Source organism: Limanda limanda, chromosome 7 (assembly GCF_963576545.1).
Source record: "Limanda limanda chromosome 7, fLimLim1.1, whole genome shotgun sequence".
Classification (NCBI taxonomy): domain Eukaryota; kingdom Metazoa; phylum Chordata; class Actinopteri; order Pleuronectiformes; family Pleuronectidae; genus Limanda; species Limanda limanda.
Window position 1 is genome coordinate 28,215,486 of NC_083642.1, and position 13,453 is coordinate 28,228,938.

Here is a 13,453-nt window from a genome sequence, read left to right on the forward strand (position 1 = left end):
AATGTAAAATTTGACTAACCTTTTAACAGGTGAAAAATAACGTAGAAACCTCAGAGAGAGCCACATGTCCTAGGACGGACAGAAGTGCAATAAGTGTAAAGGAGAACATCAGAAAGATAAGGGTATTTGCAGCATTGAGTCCCAGGCACATTCAAGTCTGCAGTGTGGGAATATTTTTTTTTTGTCCATTGTGCCACCACTAATAGTGAATGAGTTTTTCACATTGTTGTTGACTCCTTGAAGAGGGGAATTTCTGTATCTTTGCTCAACTTAAACAAAATGACTCAATCTTGATGTTTTTCTGTGTGTGTTTGTTTTCAGGGATATGTTGATCACAGACCTGGCTCCCACTGTAACCTTTGTGGAGTTGTGTGAGGAGGTGAGAACGATATGCAGTGTTGCCAAGCAGCAGCCCATCACACTCAAGTGGATCGATGATGAAGGTGGGTATGCCTCATATTCACACACTGTACATCATTCTGTCTTATCCTCAGGGTATCTTCTGTGTGTTTTCCTACCACTGCTGAACTCTGACTAAAAAATACAGCATGGTGGTCAGTCTGAAGCCGCTGGTGTAAATTCAAATCCACTGTCCACTATACTTGTAGCTTCCAAGACCAACAATGATGTTGTGTTCAAATACATGGCAGCAAGAGCAGTCACATAGGAAGTGTTTCTGTTTGTTTGTTTGTTGTTTTTTTTTGTTGCAAAATGTATTTTCTCATTTCAGTCAGATATACATAAGTCTATCAAATAATCAAATTGTATTTGTATTGCTCATATTCACAAATCACAATAAGTCTTATAAGTCACAACAGGAGTGAGGAAAATTACCCCCAAAACAGCAACTTGGAAAACTGGAAAATAACATTTTGAAACCTCAGAGATAGTCACATGTGATGGATCCCTCTCCAAAAACAGGGAGAAGTTAAATAGAGGCTGCAAGTAACAGATCACATCAACAAATTAACAATATTCATGAGAAGAACCAGTATCTAAGATAAAGTTTGACAGAGATGAAGGGAGCAGTAAGGACAAGTGCAAAGGTATAGGTATTGCCAATACTGGTAGTATATGTGAGTAGGTATGTTGTCAGTCTAGGGTTAGGGTTAGGGTTAACCCTAAACAATCTAGTTGTAATCATAAACCATGGTCAGCTGCCACCAGGATCCAAGATCATGATCCATGATGTGACCTGGATCCTGGATAAGGGAGTATAACCTAGCATAAAGAAAGGACTTGTGGCCCATATAACATCAGATAACACCAACAGTTTAAAGAATCCCCTAAATCCCAAAGTTACATCATCAAAAGTCTTGTTAAGCTTAACTTAGCTTGAAAAGGGTTGTATTTCATAGAGGCTTGTAGAGCACCTACCTCTGTCAAAGGCCCAATTTTGTTAATGTTTAAGAAAGTGTTAAAAAACAGCTGAAAAAAGCCTTGATGAAACCACATCTAAATAAACTAGATCTGGATTTGTATTTTGGTCTGAAACAAAATGCACAAACTCATTTTTTCATCAAGAGCCATGACATTTTTTTTGACAAATCATGGAAAATGTGCTTTATCTCACACTTTTAAAGAAAGTGATAAAGAGTTCCGTGCTTCACCCCTCCATAAAGTTTCATTGAAATCGGTTGAGTAGTTTTTGCGTAATCCTGCTTATTTACAAACAAACAAATCCAGATGAAAACATACACTCCTTGTTTGAGGTTATTATTCAATTACTATAAATATAATCTTATAAAAAGAGTATCAGCCTTTAATTGAACATGTCACTGTAACATCAACTAATCATTGGAGCTGTAATCAGGTGATTATATTGATAAGAATGTGTTTGTTTGTGTGTATAGGGGACCCTTGTACCATCTCGTCTCAGATGGAGCTGGAGGAAGCTTTTCGAATTTACCATCGAACCAAGAAGTCTGGATTGCTGCTGCACGGTGAGCTAGGTCCTAATATTTTCATAACATAAGAATCATTTAAATAGCACTTTATTAAAGGCTTTAATTGAGTACATATTTTTCAATGACTGTAATGAGTGCGGAGATGGCTCGACATTATGTTGAACCTAATGTATAAAGAGTGTGCGTGACCTTGAATTCATTGTGTATATTCAAGCTGTTCATTGTGTATCTAAAGCTGTATATTAGTCTTGATTGCTGCTAATTTATGGCTGCATTTGAACTTTAATTTCTGTTGTTCCATTCATTTTATTATAGGGACATTTTAGGCCTGCAGGGTTTTCATTTTCATGAACTGTGTTTTTTTTCTTAACAAGACAAACAGCACATTGAATGTGTTTTCTCTTATTGTGTATCTCTGGCAGTTTTCCCCAGTATCCCGGAGCAGCCTGGCATGTTCTGTCCTGGAGAAGACAGTGAGTAAACCAGCTTTGTTTTCACTATTCCCTTTCTAGGTCTCGCCTCACAGCGAGACACATAATGCTGTGTGCTTATGGGCACTCAAGATCCCACACCTTGTGTCCAGCAGCATTGTTAAACTTGGTTAGGTGCCTATTTAGAAATAAGGCTTTGTTGTAAGTGGAGTGAGAGCTCTTTGGACTCATAAGCCGTTTTCAGACCGGACATGAAAGACTTTCTCCAGAGTTTTCCTTTCCCACTTGAAGAACCCAGATTTTCCGCACTCAGACGCATTCACAAAACAAACAAATTCTCCTTAGTGTTCAGGTGAGGCGTGGTGCTGCAGGCAGAGGCAGGATGCTGCGGAGATCAGGTGTTTTTGTTTACAGCATATCGACATTGGCGTCAGCATTTATTAGCACACATTCTATTGACATCTTCGTCGTTGTCTGGCTCCACTTTTTCATCCAGAGACATTTGTATTCTTTTTATTTTATTTTTTATTTTGTGTCTGTTGCTTGTTAGAAACTTTATCAACACACCCACTAATTTTCCTGAAGAGGATCTTCTGCTGTGTTACTACATCAGCTCCTCTGGACCTTCTGCGGAATATATACTAGGGGGACAAACAGAGAAAGTCTGCAGAAACTCCTAAGGCTCTCACTTTGCGTTTAGACATACAGCCCCTGTGCAGAAAGTCTGTAAGATCTCAGGAATTCAGTGCATGTCTGAAAGCAGCTATAGATGTGAGACCCTCAGCAGCTCTAGAACACTCCACTGAGTACCAACCATCTGTCAGTGATGATTAAAGATTAACTGTAGTCAGTAAATAACACATGCAGGTTTAATCTGTAAAATGGAATCTCATATAAACTAACAACACGCAGGGCAAAGAGTTATAACAGAACGGAGCACTTACAACTATTTCTTCATACAGGTATGTAGACACAGCTAGACTTAACCTACATTTATCAAATAACAGCACTTCATATTAAACAGCTTTTTCTCTACAGTACATGCATACTACATAAGGCCTGTAAAACTTTAACTCGAGGATTAGTGACTCATTCACATCTACCTAAAACCTGTATCTTCACCCTTGCAACAAAAGTATGGGACGGCAGACCTGTCTGGTTGATCCATCTCAGGGAAACTTAGCAAAAGGGAAGTAGAAGATTAAATGAACTGTTGGGTTTCATGTCAGACTTGTGACTCTCTTAAAGTCTCCTTTAAAGCTTATTTATGGATAATATAGTCCAGGTAACAATACGTTCTCTACAGCTTACATGTTATAAATAGTAAATGGTCTGTATTTATACATTGCTCTTTCAGTCTTGACCACTTAAAGCACTACACTTTTCCCACACACATTCATACACTGTATCTGTTGGCAGCACTTTTTCACTCACCAATCACACACTCCAAGCACAACCATCAGGGGAAACTTCGGAGTTCTTGCCCATTTCGGCACGTTCAGACTGGGATCAGACCGCTGACCATCTGGTATTAAGACTCTAGACTTGCTGAGCCACTACCACATCATGTCATTCTGATTAGCTATAGTCATTGTGTCTTTACTTTGGTTAACTCTGATGTGTGAATTAAGGCAGCTTACCAAAATCCAACCATCTTGATAGTACTGTATCAGCAGCGATGGACCAACCAGGTGATGTTCACTATTTTGAGTGATCAGTCACCAAGGATGGATCTGTAGCAAGTTCCTGAAAAAAAGTAATATGTTAACTTATTGATAAAACATGTGTGTGTTTGTCTCAACCATCGATTCTCAGCAAACTTGGTTCGCCTGGGAGGGCATTCCCAGATAATAAAATTCTGGTTCTGATCAGACAGGTGTGGGTGACTACACTCCTGCAGCAGATAACTGTAAGCTTGTTCTATGCTGAATACCGCCTGCTGATGTCTCCCAGGGCTGCTGATGGTCATTCTGACTGGCTAACAGCAAAGATTGCTGTCCTGTAGTTATTTTTCTTGAATTGTCTCTGCCATTCTGGCCAGTGTTTACTGTGTGCCTCTGACCATATTGCTGCTCTGACCTCCTCCAACGCAAATCTTATAGCTAAGGATTCTGAGATTTAATTAGCAGCATTAACTTTAGGATGTTCATCTGCAAACAGTAATTCTATGCACATGCAGCCCTCCCTCTGGATGAATCTTGAGTCATCTTTGCCATCTTTCTGGAATCTCTCTTCCCCCTACATTTCGCCTACTGTCATTGCCACTTTGATATTTTAGCTACAAAGTTGCCAAAGTTATCAGAACCCTGGAATCCTTCAAACTTTGTGAATCAAAGACTTGTTTGACTCAATGGTTATCACTGTGGGTTAACTCAGCACAATGCACACAGAGCTTTGATAACAGCTATTTTATTGCTGTGCACAGTAAACAACACAAGAATTCCACACCATAGTGCACCTTGCTGCCTGGCTGCTCTGGTGCACGGCTCCCCTGTCTCTGATGTGATCTCCATGGATCTCCATTTCAGTCCTGTAGCTCTACTCTGTCTCTGTCTCCCTGTGGCAGCTCTGGCACCTTTAAACAGGGTAGTGGTGAGCTAACTGGACTCCTTTGCTCATCACCCCCCTGCTGCAGCTGGAAGTGCTCAGCTGAGTCACCTCCACCCTCACAGACTCATATTTCAGGGCAGGTGCGTGATGTAGATGCTTTGTCTGGTTGATCTGTGGTCTTCTTTATTTGCGTAGGTTTGAAACATCTTTTTACAGAAAAGCTTTTTGGTGTCTGTGGGTGTTCCCTGACTTGAGACCAACAGTCTGTATTTATATAGCACATTTCTTTTCTTGATGACCACTTAAAGTGCTTTAAACTACAGTCTAGCCATTTACCCTTTACACACCTACATACAGCTTATTTCTATCACAAATCACTCATACAATATAGGGTCCAATATCTTGCTCAAGGACACCTTGTCCAAAGTGGGGGAGACTAGGCTCGAACCAGTGACCTGCTCTTCCTCCTGAGCCACCTATTTTTTACAATGAACTGTTGGCCCGCCAGCTATGCCTGCAGGAAGTGGAATCAGAGTGCTCCACACAAAAGCACACACCCACACAACTCACGTTTGAACTTCTATCTTAGTGAGCACGCTCATTGACAATGCAATGACAATTCCCTGGTCCCTTACCCTGACCTTAACTATCAAATCTAAATGCCCAAACCATGTGGCAGAGAGGCAGTGGACTAGTGGCAGAAACTTGGACTATGGGCAGAAAAGGTCTCTGGTTCGTCTCTGGTTCGACTCCACGGAGAAACAACAAAAAGACAAACCTGGATTGATCTGTCCAAAAATCCAAGAGGATTCTCCCTACCCTGTCTAGTGCCCCTGAGCAAGGCACCTTACTCCCCCAACATCTGCTCCCCGGGCGCCGTACACGGCTGCCCACTGCTCTGTGTGTCCTGCACCAGATGGGTTAAAAGCAGAGGTTAAATTTCCCTCCTTGCATGAGTGTGCTTGTGCATGTCTGTGCATGTGTTTGGGACAAATAAATGTATCTGTATCTTAATCTTTATGTTTTAAGCCTAAATGTCCTTTGATATCCTCCTCGGAGCCACGTACACAGACACACACTGGAAACACCACAAACACTGCACACAAGCTCAACCCAAGGGTTGCACGTTAGCATTGGGACATCTGCTAGCATCGCTACTTCCGGTAGTGAACTTTTAGGCTTAAAATACTGTGTCAATGACCCTGTTTTGAATCCAATTTGAATGTTGGAGCTTCCTGAGACTTGGATGACACCACACGAGCAGTATGGAGACATTTTATTATCTCAATACTGGCGAAATAGTATTTTTTTTCTGTTGTTTTATTACATCTGAAAAAGGACTCACTACTAGTTACTTAATTTGTTTTGGATTTGGCTAAAACGCCATAAGTGTTTTGTGGACTCAAACATTTCACCCACCCCTCTATCTGCATTGTACTGAGTAGATAATGAGGGAATTTTCACTTTTCAGCTGCAAAAAAGAAAAGAAAGACATCGTCTGTGCTCGTTCCTTCAATATAAAAATGGCAGTGAGTCTGACGAAATGCAATGCTACCGAGGGGACAAATCAACAAATCACAGCTCTTGAAGTCTGCTTTGCGTAGTTACATTTTTGGGGAAATGCATGTCAGTGTAGGGTACACATCTATGTGAAGGCTACGGTGTATAGCTTCAACGCAGAAGCATGAATTGGCCTTTCCCCTTACCCTAACCTGAACATAATTCTAACCCTGTCCCTAAAACCAAGTTTTAACCCTCAAACAGCCCTTTGAATTTGTGATGATCAGCCAAAATGCCCTCACAACATCAAAATATCCTCACAATAATGGTATTGCACCAAAATTGGCCCTCATAACAATACATAGACATGCGTGCGACACACACACATACAAACACACACTGTTGTACATCGTCACAAATAATAATGTTAGTTTTTTATTTTGTGCTATTTCATGTACTAAAAAGATTGTTGATAAACTGTATTATCTTTTGTTGCATAATGTAGTGGTCACTTCTCTCTCTCATGTACTCCCATGATGTTTGCTTTACTCCCTGACTGTCTATTTGAGGTGTCAGCATGTTTCAGCAATTTTTGGATTGCAGTGTGTGTGTGTGTGTGTGTGTGTGTGTGTGTGTGTGTGTGTGTGTGTGTGTGTGTGTGTGTACAGTGTTACGCACACACATACACACACACACTCACACATGTTGATGAATATGAATGCAGAGAGGTGAAAGGATAGAGCTGTTCTTTTGAGAGATGATGAGGGGAGGACGGAGGGTGACATTGTTTCTCATTCATGTTTAGATAGTGTCTGTTTTTCAAGGTTGACTCTGCATTCATATCTCCTGATGAAGCATGCAGCAGTTTATACTTTGTGTCGATACTAAAACACTGAAGGCTCGGTTCACCCTAATCACCACAAACAACATTTGTTATTTCTCCAAGCTTTGGTGCTCTTGGTTTGTTGGTTTATTGGTTTAAATTGTCTTCCACTGAGACTCGTTTGAGCCATCAAAATACAGTGCAGGAGCATTTTGCTTTTGTCAAAATATATTGCTGTAACCTGGATAGTGGTTTATGCTGGGAAGTGTACAAAGCGGATTGTTATTGATATTTATTATTTGAGGATGTAGGAAGTGGGAAGCCTGTTCAAAACCTGCTTGTTTGTAATGCTCTGTTCTCTCAGACTGTGTTAATGCTCTGGAGCTACTTCAATCAATCAATCAATCAAATTTTATTTGTATAGCCCACATTTACAAATAACAATTCGTCTCATAGGGCTTTAACATGGTGTGACATCCTCTGTCCTTAACCCTCAACAAGAGTAAGGAAAAACTACTAAAAACCCTTTTAACAGGTAAAAATATGTAGAAACCTTAGAGAGAGCCACATGTGAGGGATCCCTCTCCCAGGACGGACAGAAGTGCAATAGATGTCAAGTGTAGGAAAACATCATCGGGATTAAAGATTTTTAGCAGCATTGATGAGGGTAAACATTTTTGAAGGATAACTTCAATACTATATGTCAAGCAGTCCTGCTGCAATCATAGTCTCAGAATTATTCATTGTCATTAGTGAGTCCTCCTCAAATATTTCTAAAATAAACTGCCTTCTTTATTGTTTGATTTCATCACACCTGGTTTATCTGCAATGATGATTGTCAGTGACTTTAATAATAATAATAATAATAATAATAATGAGAGTGAATTTGCTTTATTACTATTCATTTCTGTGGTTTATATCAGTTTGAATGATTTACCTAATAGGTATTTGTTTTTTCATACATTGCATGTCGGCTATTTCAGAGGTGTCTTAAGCAGCCGACAAAATCATCAGATCTTGTTTACCACTGCTGTAGTATAGAGGACATGTTCAACTAAGTCCATGAACTGACTGTTAGCACACTGTCCTGCCTCCACTGACTGCTACAGAGTACTGGTCGCCTGTTTAATCGATTTTCATTCATATTGAACATATCACATGACATGCCAAGTGTGAAGTCGATCAGAACGGTCCGTGAATTATGCATACAAACAGACAGACAAAGAGAAAGAAAGACATTTGAGGAATTATTAGGTAGATTAGAGAAATTAGTAAAGGAGACTTGTTGCTGCTGGTGGAGCTGCTGGAACCAGACAAATTATTATGTAAAGAACTATCACAAAGCAGTGTAATGATGTGGACCAAGATCCTGAAATAAATTGGGTAGAGGGTTCTATGATGAAACAACAGACATACAGACCAGCCATACATTTTGTCCATAGGACTACTGCAGTTTATATGTCAGCATTGTTATCAGTGTACCATGTTCATGTGTCAGCATGGAATTTTTTTTTTCCCGAATCATCCTTGACAATTTATGATGAACATGACTGACAATAATGTACCAGATCCATGCCAGAGTTGGTGGGTGACCATTTATGTGACCAAAATAAAAACACGAAAGTTGTATTGACTATTGAAAGGTAGAGCTGTCAATGAGTCACCCCGACAAAGCATCTTGTGTTTTCAGGCTTAAAGTGTGAGTAGAGTGTGTGTATATGCATGTGTGTCTTTTGTTCTGTGTATATCTTTGTGAGGAACATTTTGAGCGTTTACGGGTTAAGACTTAATTTTGGGGTTAGGTTTAGGTTAGATGAGGTGTTTAGTTGTGATGGTTGAGTTTAGGATAGGGGGCTAGGGAAGGAGTTGCGTTTGTGTGTGTGTGCGTGCAAGCCTGCCTTCCTGTGCATGTGCATGTGAACAGTCCTCCTCAGTGTGGACACAGAATGATGGATGATGGAAGCGTTCAAATCCTGGATGATGAGCTCAGAGGATGGAGGCTGCCCTGCATTGAACTGGATTCTCTGGCAGAGCCGCCATCCCCATCCCCAAGCCCCACCCATCCCCCCTCCCTTTTCTGCCCAGCACCCCCCCCTCCCCCCACACACCCCCCCCCCCTCTCTCTCTCTCTCTCTGTCTCTCTCTCTCTCTATCTCTCAGCTGTGTGGCACCGCTGTCTCTCCAGGGAGGAGCCTACAACGCTGCTGCATCACACAAGACACACAGGCGGGTGAGGGGCATAGTATGAAAGCGAACTAGAGGAGAGAGAGGGAGCGTTGTACCCGGCAGATATCGGGTTTTAAGATACAAGGCAGGCACTCCATTTTTTCCCCTTTAATTCTTCTATTTTTGGCTTTGCCTGCCATGGCAAAAAACTGAGAGATACGGCTAGTTCTAAGCAGAGGGAGGGACAGACTGACAGAGAGATAGAGAGAGAATTACACCTTGAGAAAATCTAAGCAATTCTATCAGCTGTGAGGAGAGAGAGGGGGAGAAAGGGCAAGTGAGAGAGCGACGAGGAGGGAGGAAATAATTAAATAAATCCCAGGGAGGAGAGAGAGAAAAAGGGAGGGATCGTCAGAGAGAGGGAGAGGAGGGGATGTAGCAGTGTGTATTCTCGCCGGCTTACCACACATACTCACATACACACACACATGTACACATACACAAACGCACTCTTAGCCTGGATAATGTGCTGAAAGAGGTGGAGAGAGAGGCAGAAGGCAAACCGGTGAGCTATCTTTCTTTGCATCCATCCATCCATCCATCCATCCATTTTTTCATCAATCTGTCTGTTTTTCCATGCCATACCCAGAGACAATGGATTTAAGAGAGTGTGTCCTTGCCTTGATCCTGTTTGTGTGTGTGTGTGTGTGTGTTTGTGTGTGTGTGTGGGAAATCCATCTGCCCCCATGATTAGGTGGTCTGATTGATTCATGCCTTATCGCCCATCGTGTCACGCACTGCAGGCAGGGATTGTGTGCATGCAACCTGCTAGCTCTGTTAGCATGGACGGTGGCTGCTCCCAGCTGGCTCCCTTCACTGTATTGTGGCTCTGTCGGTTTGGCAGTCCACTCAGAGGCTGCACCTGCCAACCAGTGCGACATGGTGTCGGCGTGCATGCATGATAGTGTTTGTGTGTGCAATGGCTGCATTGTTATGGAGGAGTTGGATTTCACCATTATATCAGGCTTGCACTTGTCTTAAATTCAGATGTGTGGTAGCTTCTGGCGTAATGGCTTGAATGCAGGTTGATGGCACATGAGAACACTGTTACACTGCTCATACTGGAGCATCAATAGACTGTAGTGGTCTAAATGCATGACATGAATACATTTCTCTTAGACAACTTTTTGCTTTCCATACAACAATGCTATTGTGACAAAATAGTTGTGATGGACATTTTAATAAAAAAATATCAATGTTAAGATTGACCTTCAAAAACCTCTTTATGCTGCATTAGTACCAAAAACATTATCCTGTCTTTGTTAGTCAGACATACATTCACATCGTGTGTGTGCGTGCATGCATTTTTGTGTGTGTGTGTGTCTGTAGCTTTCAAGGGATTGCTTACCTGGTGGCTGTGCTCATTTCTCCTGAAGAGAGGCTGAAGGAACAAAGAGTATAAAAATACATGCCATTTCTTCTTCTCTCTGTATGAGAGAGAGACAAGGGAATCTAGCATAGTTGTGTGTGTGTTAGAAACTTCTGAAGGGGGCAATTTAACATACCATTATCAATTTACCTGTCATAGATAGTACTACTAAGCCTGGGACACCTGCAGTCCTCTGTGGTTCTAGAGGAGCTTTCTCAGATCTGAGTAAATAACCATGGTGGTTTCATCAGAGTTTTCACAAATTGGGTTCAGATACATCACTTTTTTAAACAGAATTCCTCTGGTGTGCTGTGCTCGATGTTTGAAAGACGTTCATGTTCACCAGGCAATGACCCTTTATCAACACTATCATATTGCATTGTGGGAAATGTAGGATTAACTGTTTTTGGAGCTTGGCCCATACCAGGGACAAAGAATAAAAATATCTTCTCCAGTGATCAATTGACCATTGTTTTCTTGTGATTTTCTGAGGTTTAAATAATGTCTGTACTAAATTACAGGGGGATCATTTTGATTGGTGAAGTAAATTTTCAGTCAGTAGGACAATGACAAAGACAGTTTGTCTACTTGTACTATTTCCATCTGCAGTGATGTATGATGATTTTCCTCTCGAAACAATAGACTGTTTTTCTCTGCCGAGGTTAGAGCTAGCAGCCATGATACTGACCAAATGACTGAATTGCCAAAGCATTTGATTTCATTCATTCAGCCTGACACTGTGCTCATGTCAGCTGGTTTCTGTTTAGGGGAGGTGTTTTGTTTTGTTGTAGCCAGTCAATAGCAAATGGCACATCAGTCCTGCCAATACCATTTTCATTTGATACAGAAGCTGCAGTATCTTCTACTTAGAGCCGTTATTTTAACATTTTTCTCATTGATCGAAGAAGATCGAAACCTGCCAATTGTACAGTTGTTCCTTCTGTAAGGCCACTTATATCTGGAAGGAAAGTTCATGTAAATAGATGGAGCTCATTTGTCTTAATGTTTCTACTTGTTCCAGAAAATAAGTCTGGTGTCCACCTGTAGAAATTTCAGTTTTATGCCCCAACACCAGACTGAGTGCTCATCCTTCAAAGCTCTCCCATGATACATTGTCCTGGTGACACTTTATGAATTGCTACAGTGTATTCCTCTGATGCTGGTCTGGCAGTAATGGCTCATCCCTGTTTACTGACCCTGACAGTTTATTTGCCTAAAATGACAAGGCACTCCAGCATCCGGGTTTTTTTTCCTTGGCCTGTTCCCTGCAGTGCTGGGAGGTAGTGACCGAGATGGAGTATTACATCTCAGAGACTGTTTTGGACCATTATGGTTTTGAGCTGAAGTGACCATGCTTTGTACAATCTGAGTCATCCTGCGTATTGATCCCCAATGTTTCCCACTATTTATGAGCCGCTGCTGATTGTTTGTGTGTGCCTGATTGGAAGGTTTTTCCTGTGAGTCAGTTTTGCTGACTGGTCCCTGACCTATTAATAGCACTTTATAGATAATGCTCAGTTGAACCACTCGGTCTGCAATGCAGTTATTGATATGTAATACTACATAATGACCCATCAGATCCTGTTAGTGGATGTGACCATGAATATCAGTGCTTATCAGCAGCTGCAGCTCTCATCTGGTTTTCTGCTGTGCTTTGAGAGGGCCCATGGGGACTACATTATGGAGTCAGTCTACAAGTGGTTAAACTGGTTAACTAGAGACCAGCTGACTAAATTGACTGCTGCCTTCCGTGTCTAGATGAAAGTGTAAAAAACATCTATGCCAGACTTTTGACTATTGCAGCACTATGCTTTCAAATACATACACTCCAATCCTCACCGCATGTCCACTCATTCCTCTCCAAGTGGAAAATTTGTGTAAAGCATGTGCAACAAGACAGGTAAAAAATGAAAAGCTCTGTATTTGTCACAGTTGTTACATCTTTCAGAGAGTTATTGAGATTGACCTCTGTCATGGCTGGAAGACAAAAGAGAGGTTAACTGAACACATCAGATGATGTTCAAGTTATAAATTGGCATTTTGGACCCAACACTGCTAAGCTCAGTAGTATAGATGAAGGTGGTTAATTGTATAAGTGCTTCTGTGGACCATAAATGGATGAGCATGAGTTGGTATGGATCTTATGTACTGTCACCTCAAGAAACTGAAATACAAAAATTGATTTATTGTCAGTCCAATTTAATCTTGTTAAATCATGACCCTAGGTTGTCGTCATGCTGTATTGCTATGATGCATCATAGTAGGAAAGTCTGCTCACTCCTGGCACACTGGGATTACGTAACCCATCAGTCCTGGCTTTGAACCAGAGATGGCGAAGCTACTTTGAAAATCCAATTTCAGTCCACTCATTATTTGCTTTAAATTGTAGCCAGTGATGTAATCACTGGGATGCCTCCACTCAAAGATATAATCTGATTGTCAGTTGTGTATTAATTTACTTCCACAATACCACAAAATAAAATGAATACAGATCCACTTTCTTCAATATCTACCAATGGTCAGTGCCATCTTAACAATGGATCTGAAAACTGCCTGACCAGTATTTACTACTCAGAGTGTATGCATGGAGTCAGGATTTATCAGACACAAATATCAAACCTTGGGAAACTGTCAAGTTAAGACCAGA

General features: G+C 41.2%; 1 protein-coding gene across 1 annotated transcript in view; it reads left to right on the forward strand.

The window, feature by feature from the left end:
- Positions 1 to 325: 325 nt before the first annotated feature.
- prkcz (protein kinase C, zeta) overlaps positions 326 to 13,453 on the forward strand; it is a 126,611-nt gene continuing 113,483 nt past the window's right edge. Inside the window, exons 1-3 of the mRNA XM_061075163.1 lie at positions 326 to 443; positions 1,854 to 1,943; positions 2,330 to 2,380. Of these exons, the coding sequence (XP_060931146.1) occupies positions 326 to 443; positions 1,854 to 1,943; positions 2,330 to 2,380 (259 nt within the window). The remainder of the gene's footprint in view (positions 444 to 1,853; positions 1,944 to 2,329; positions 2,381 to 13,453) is intronic.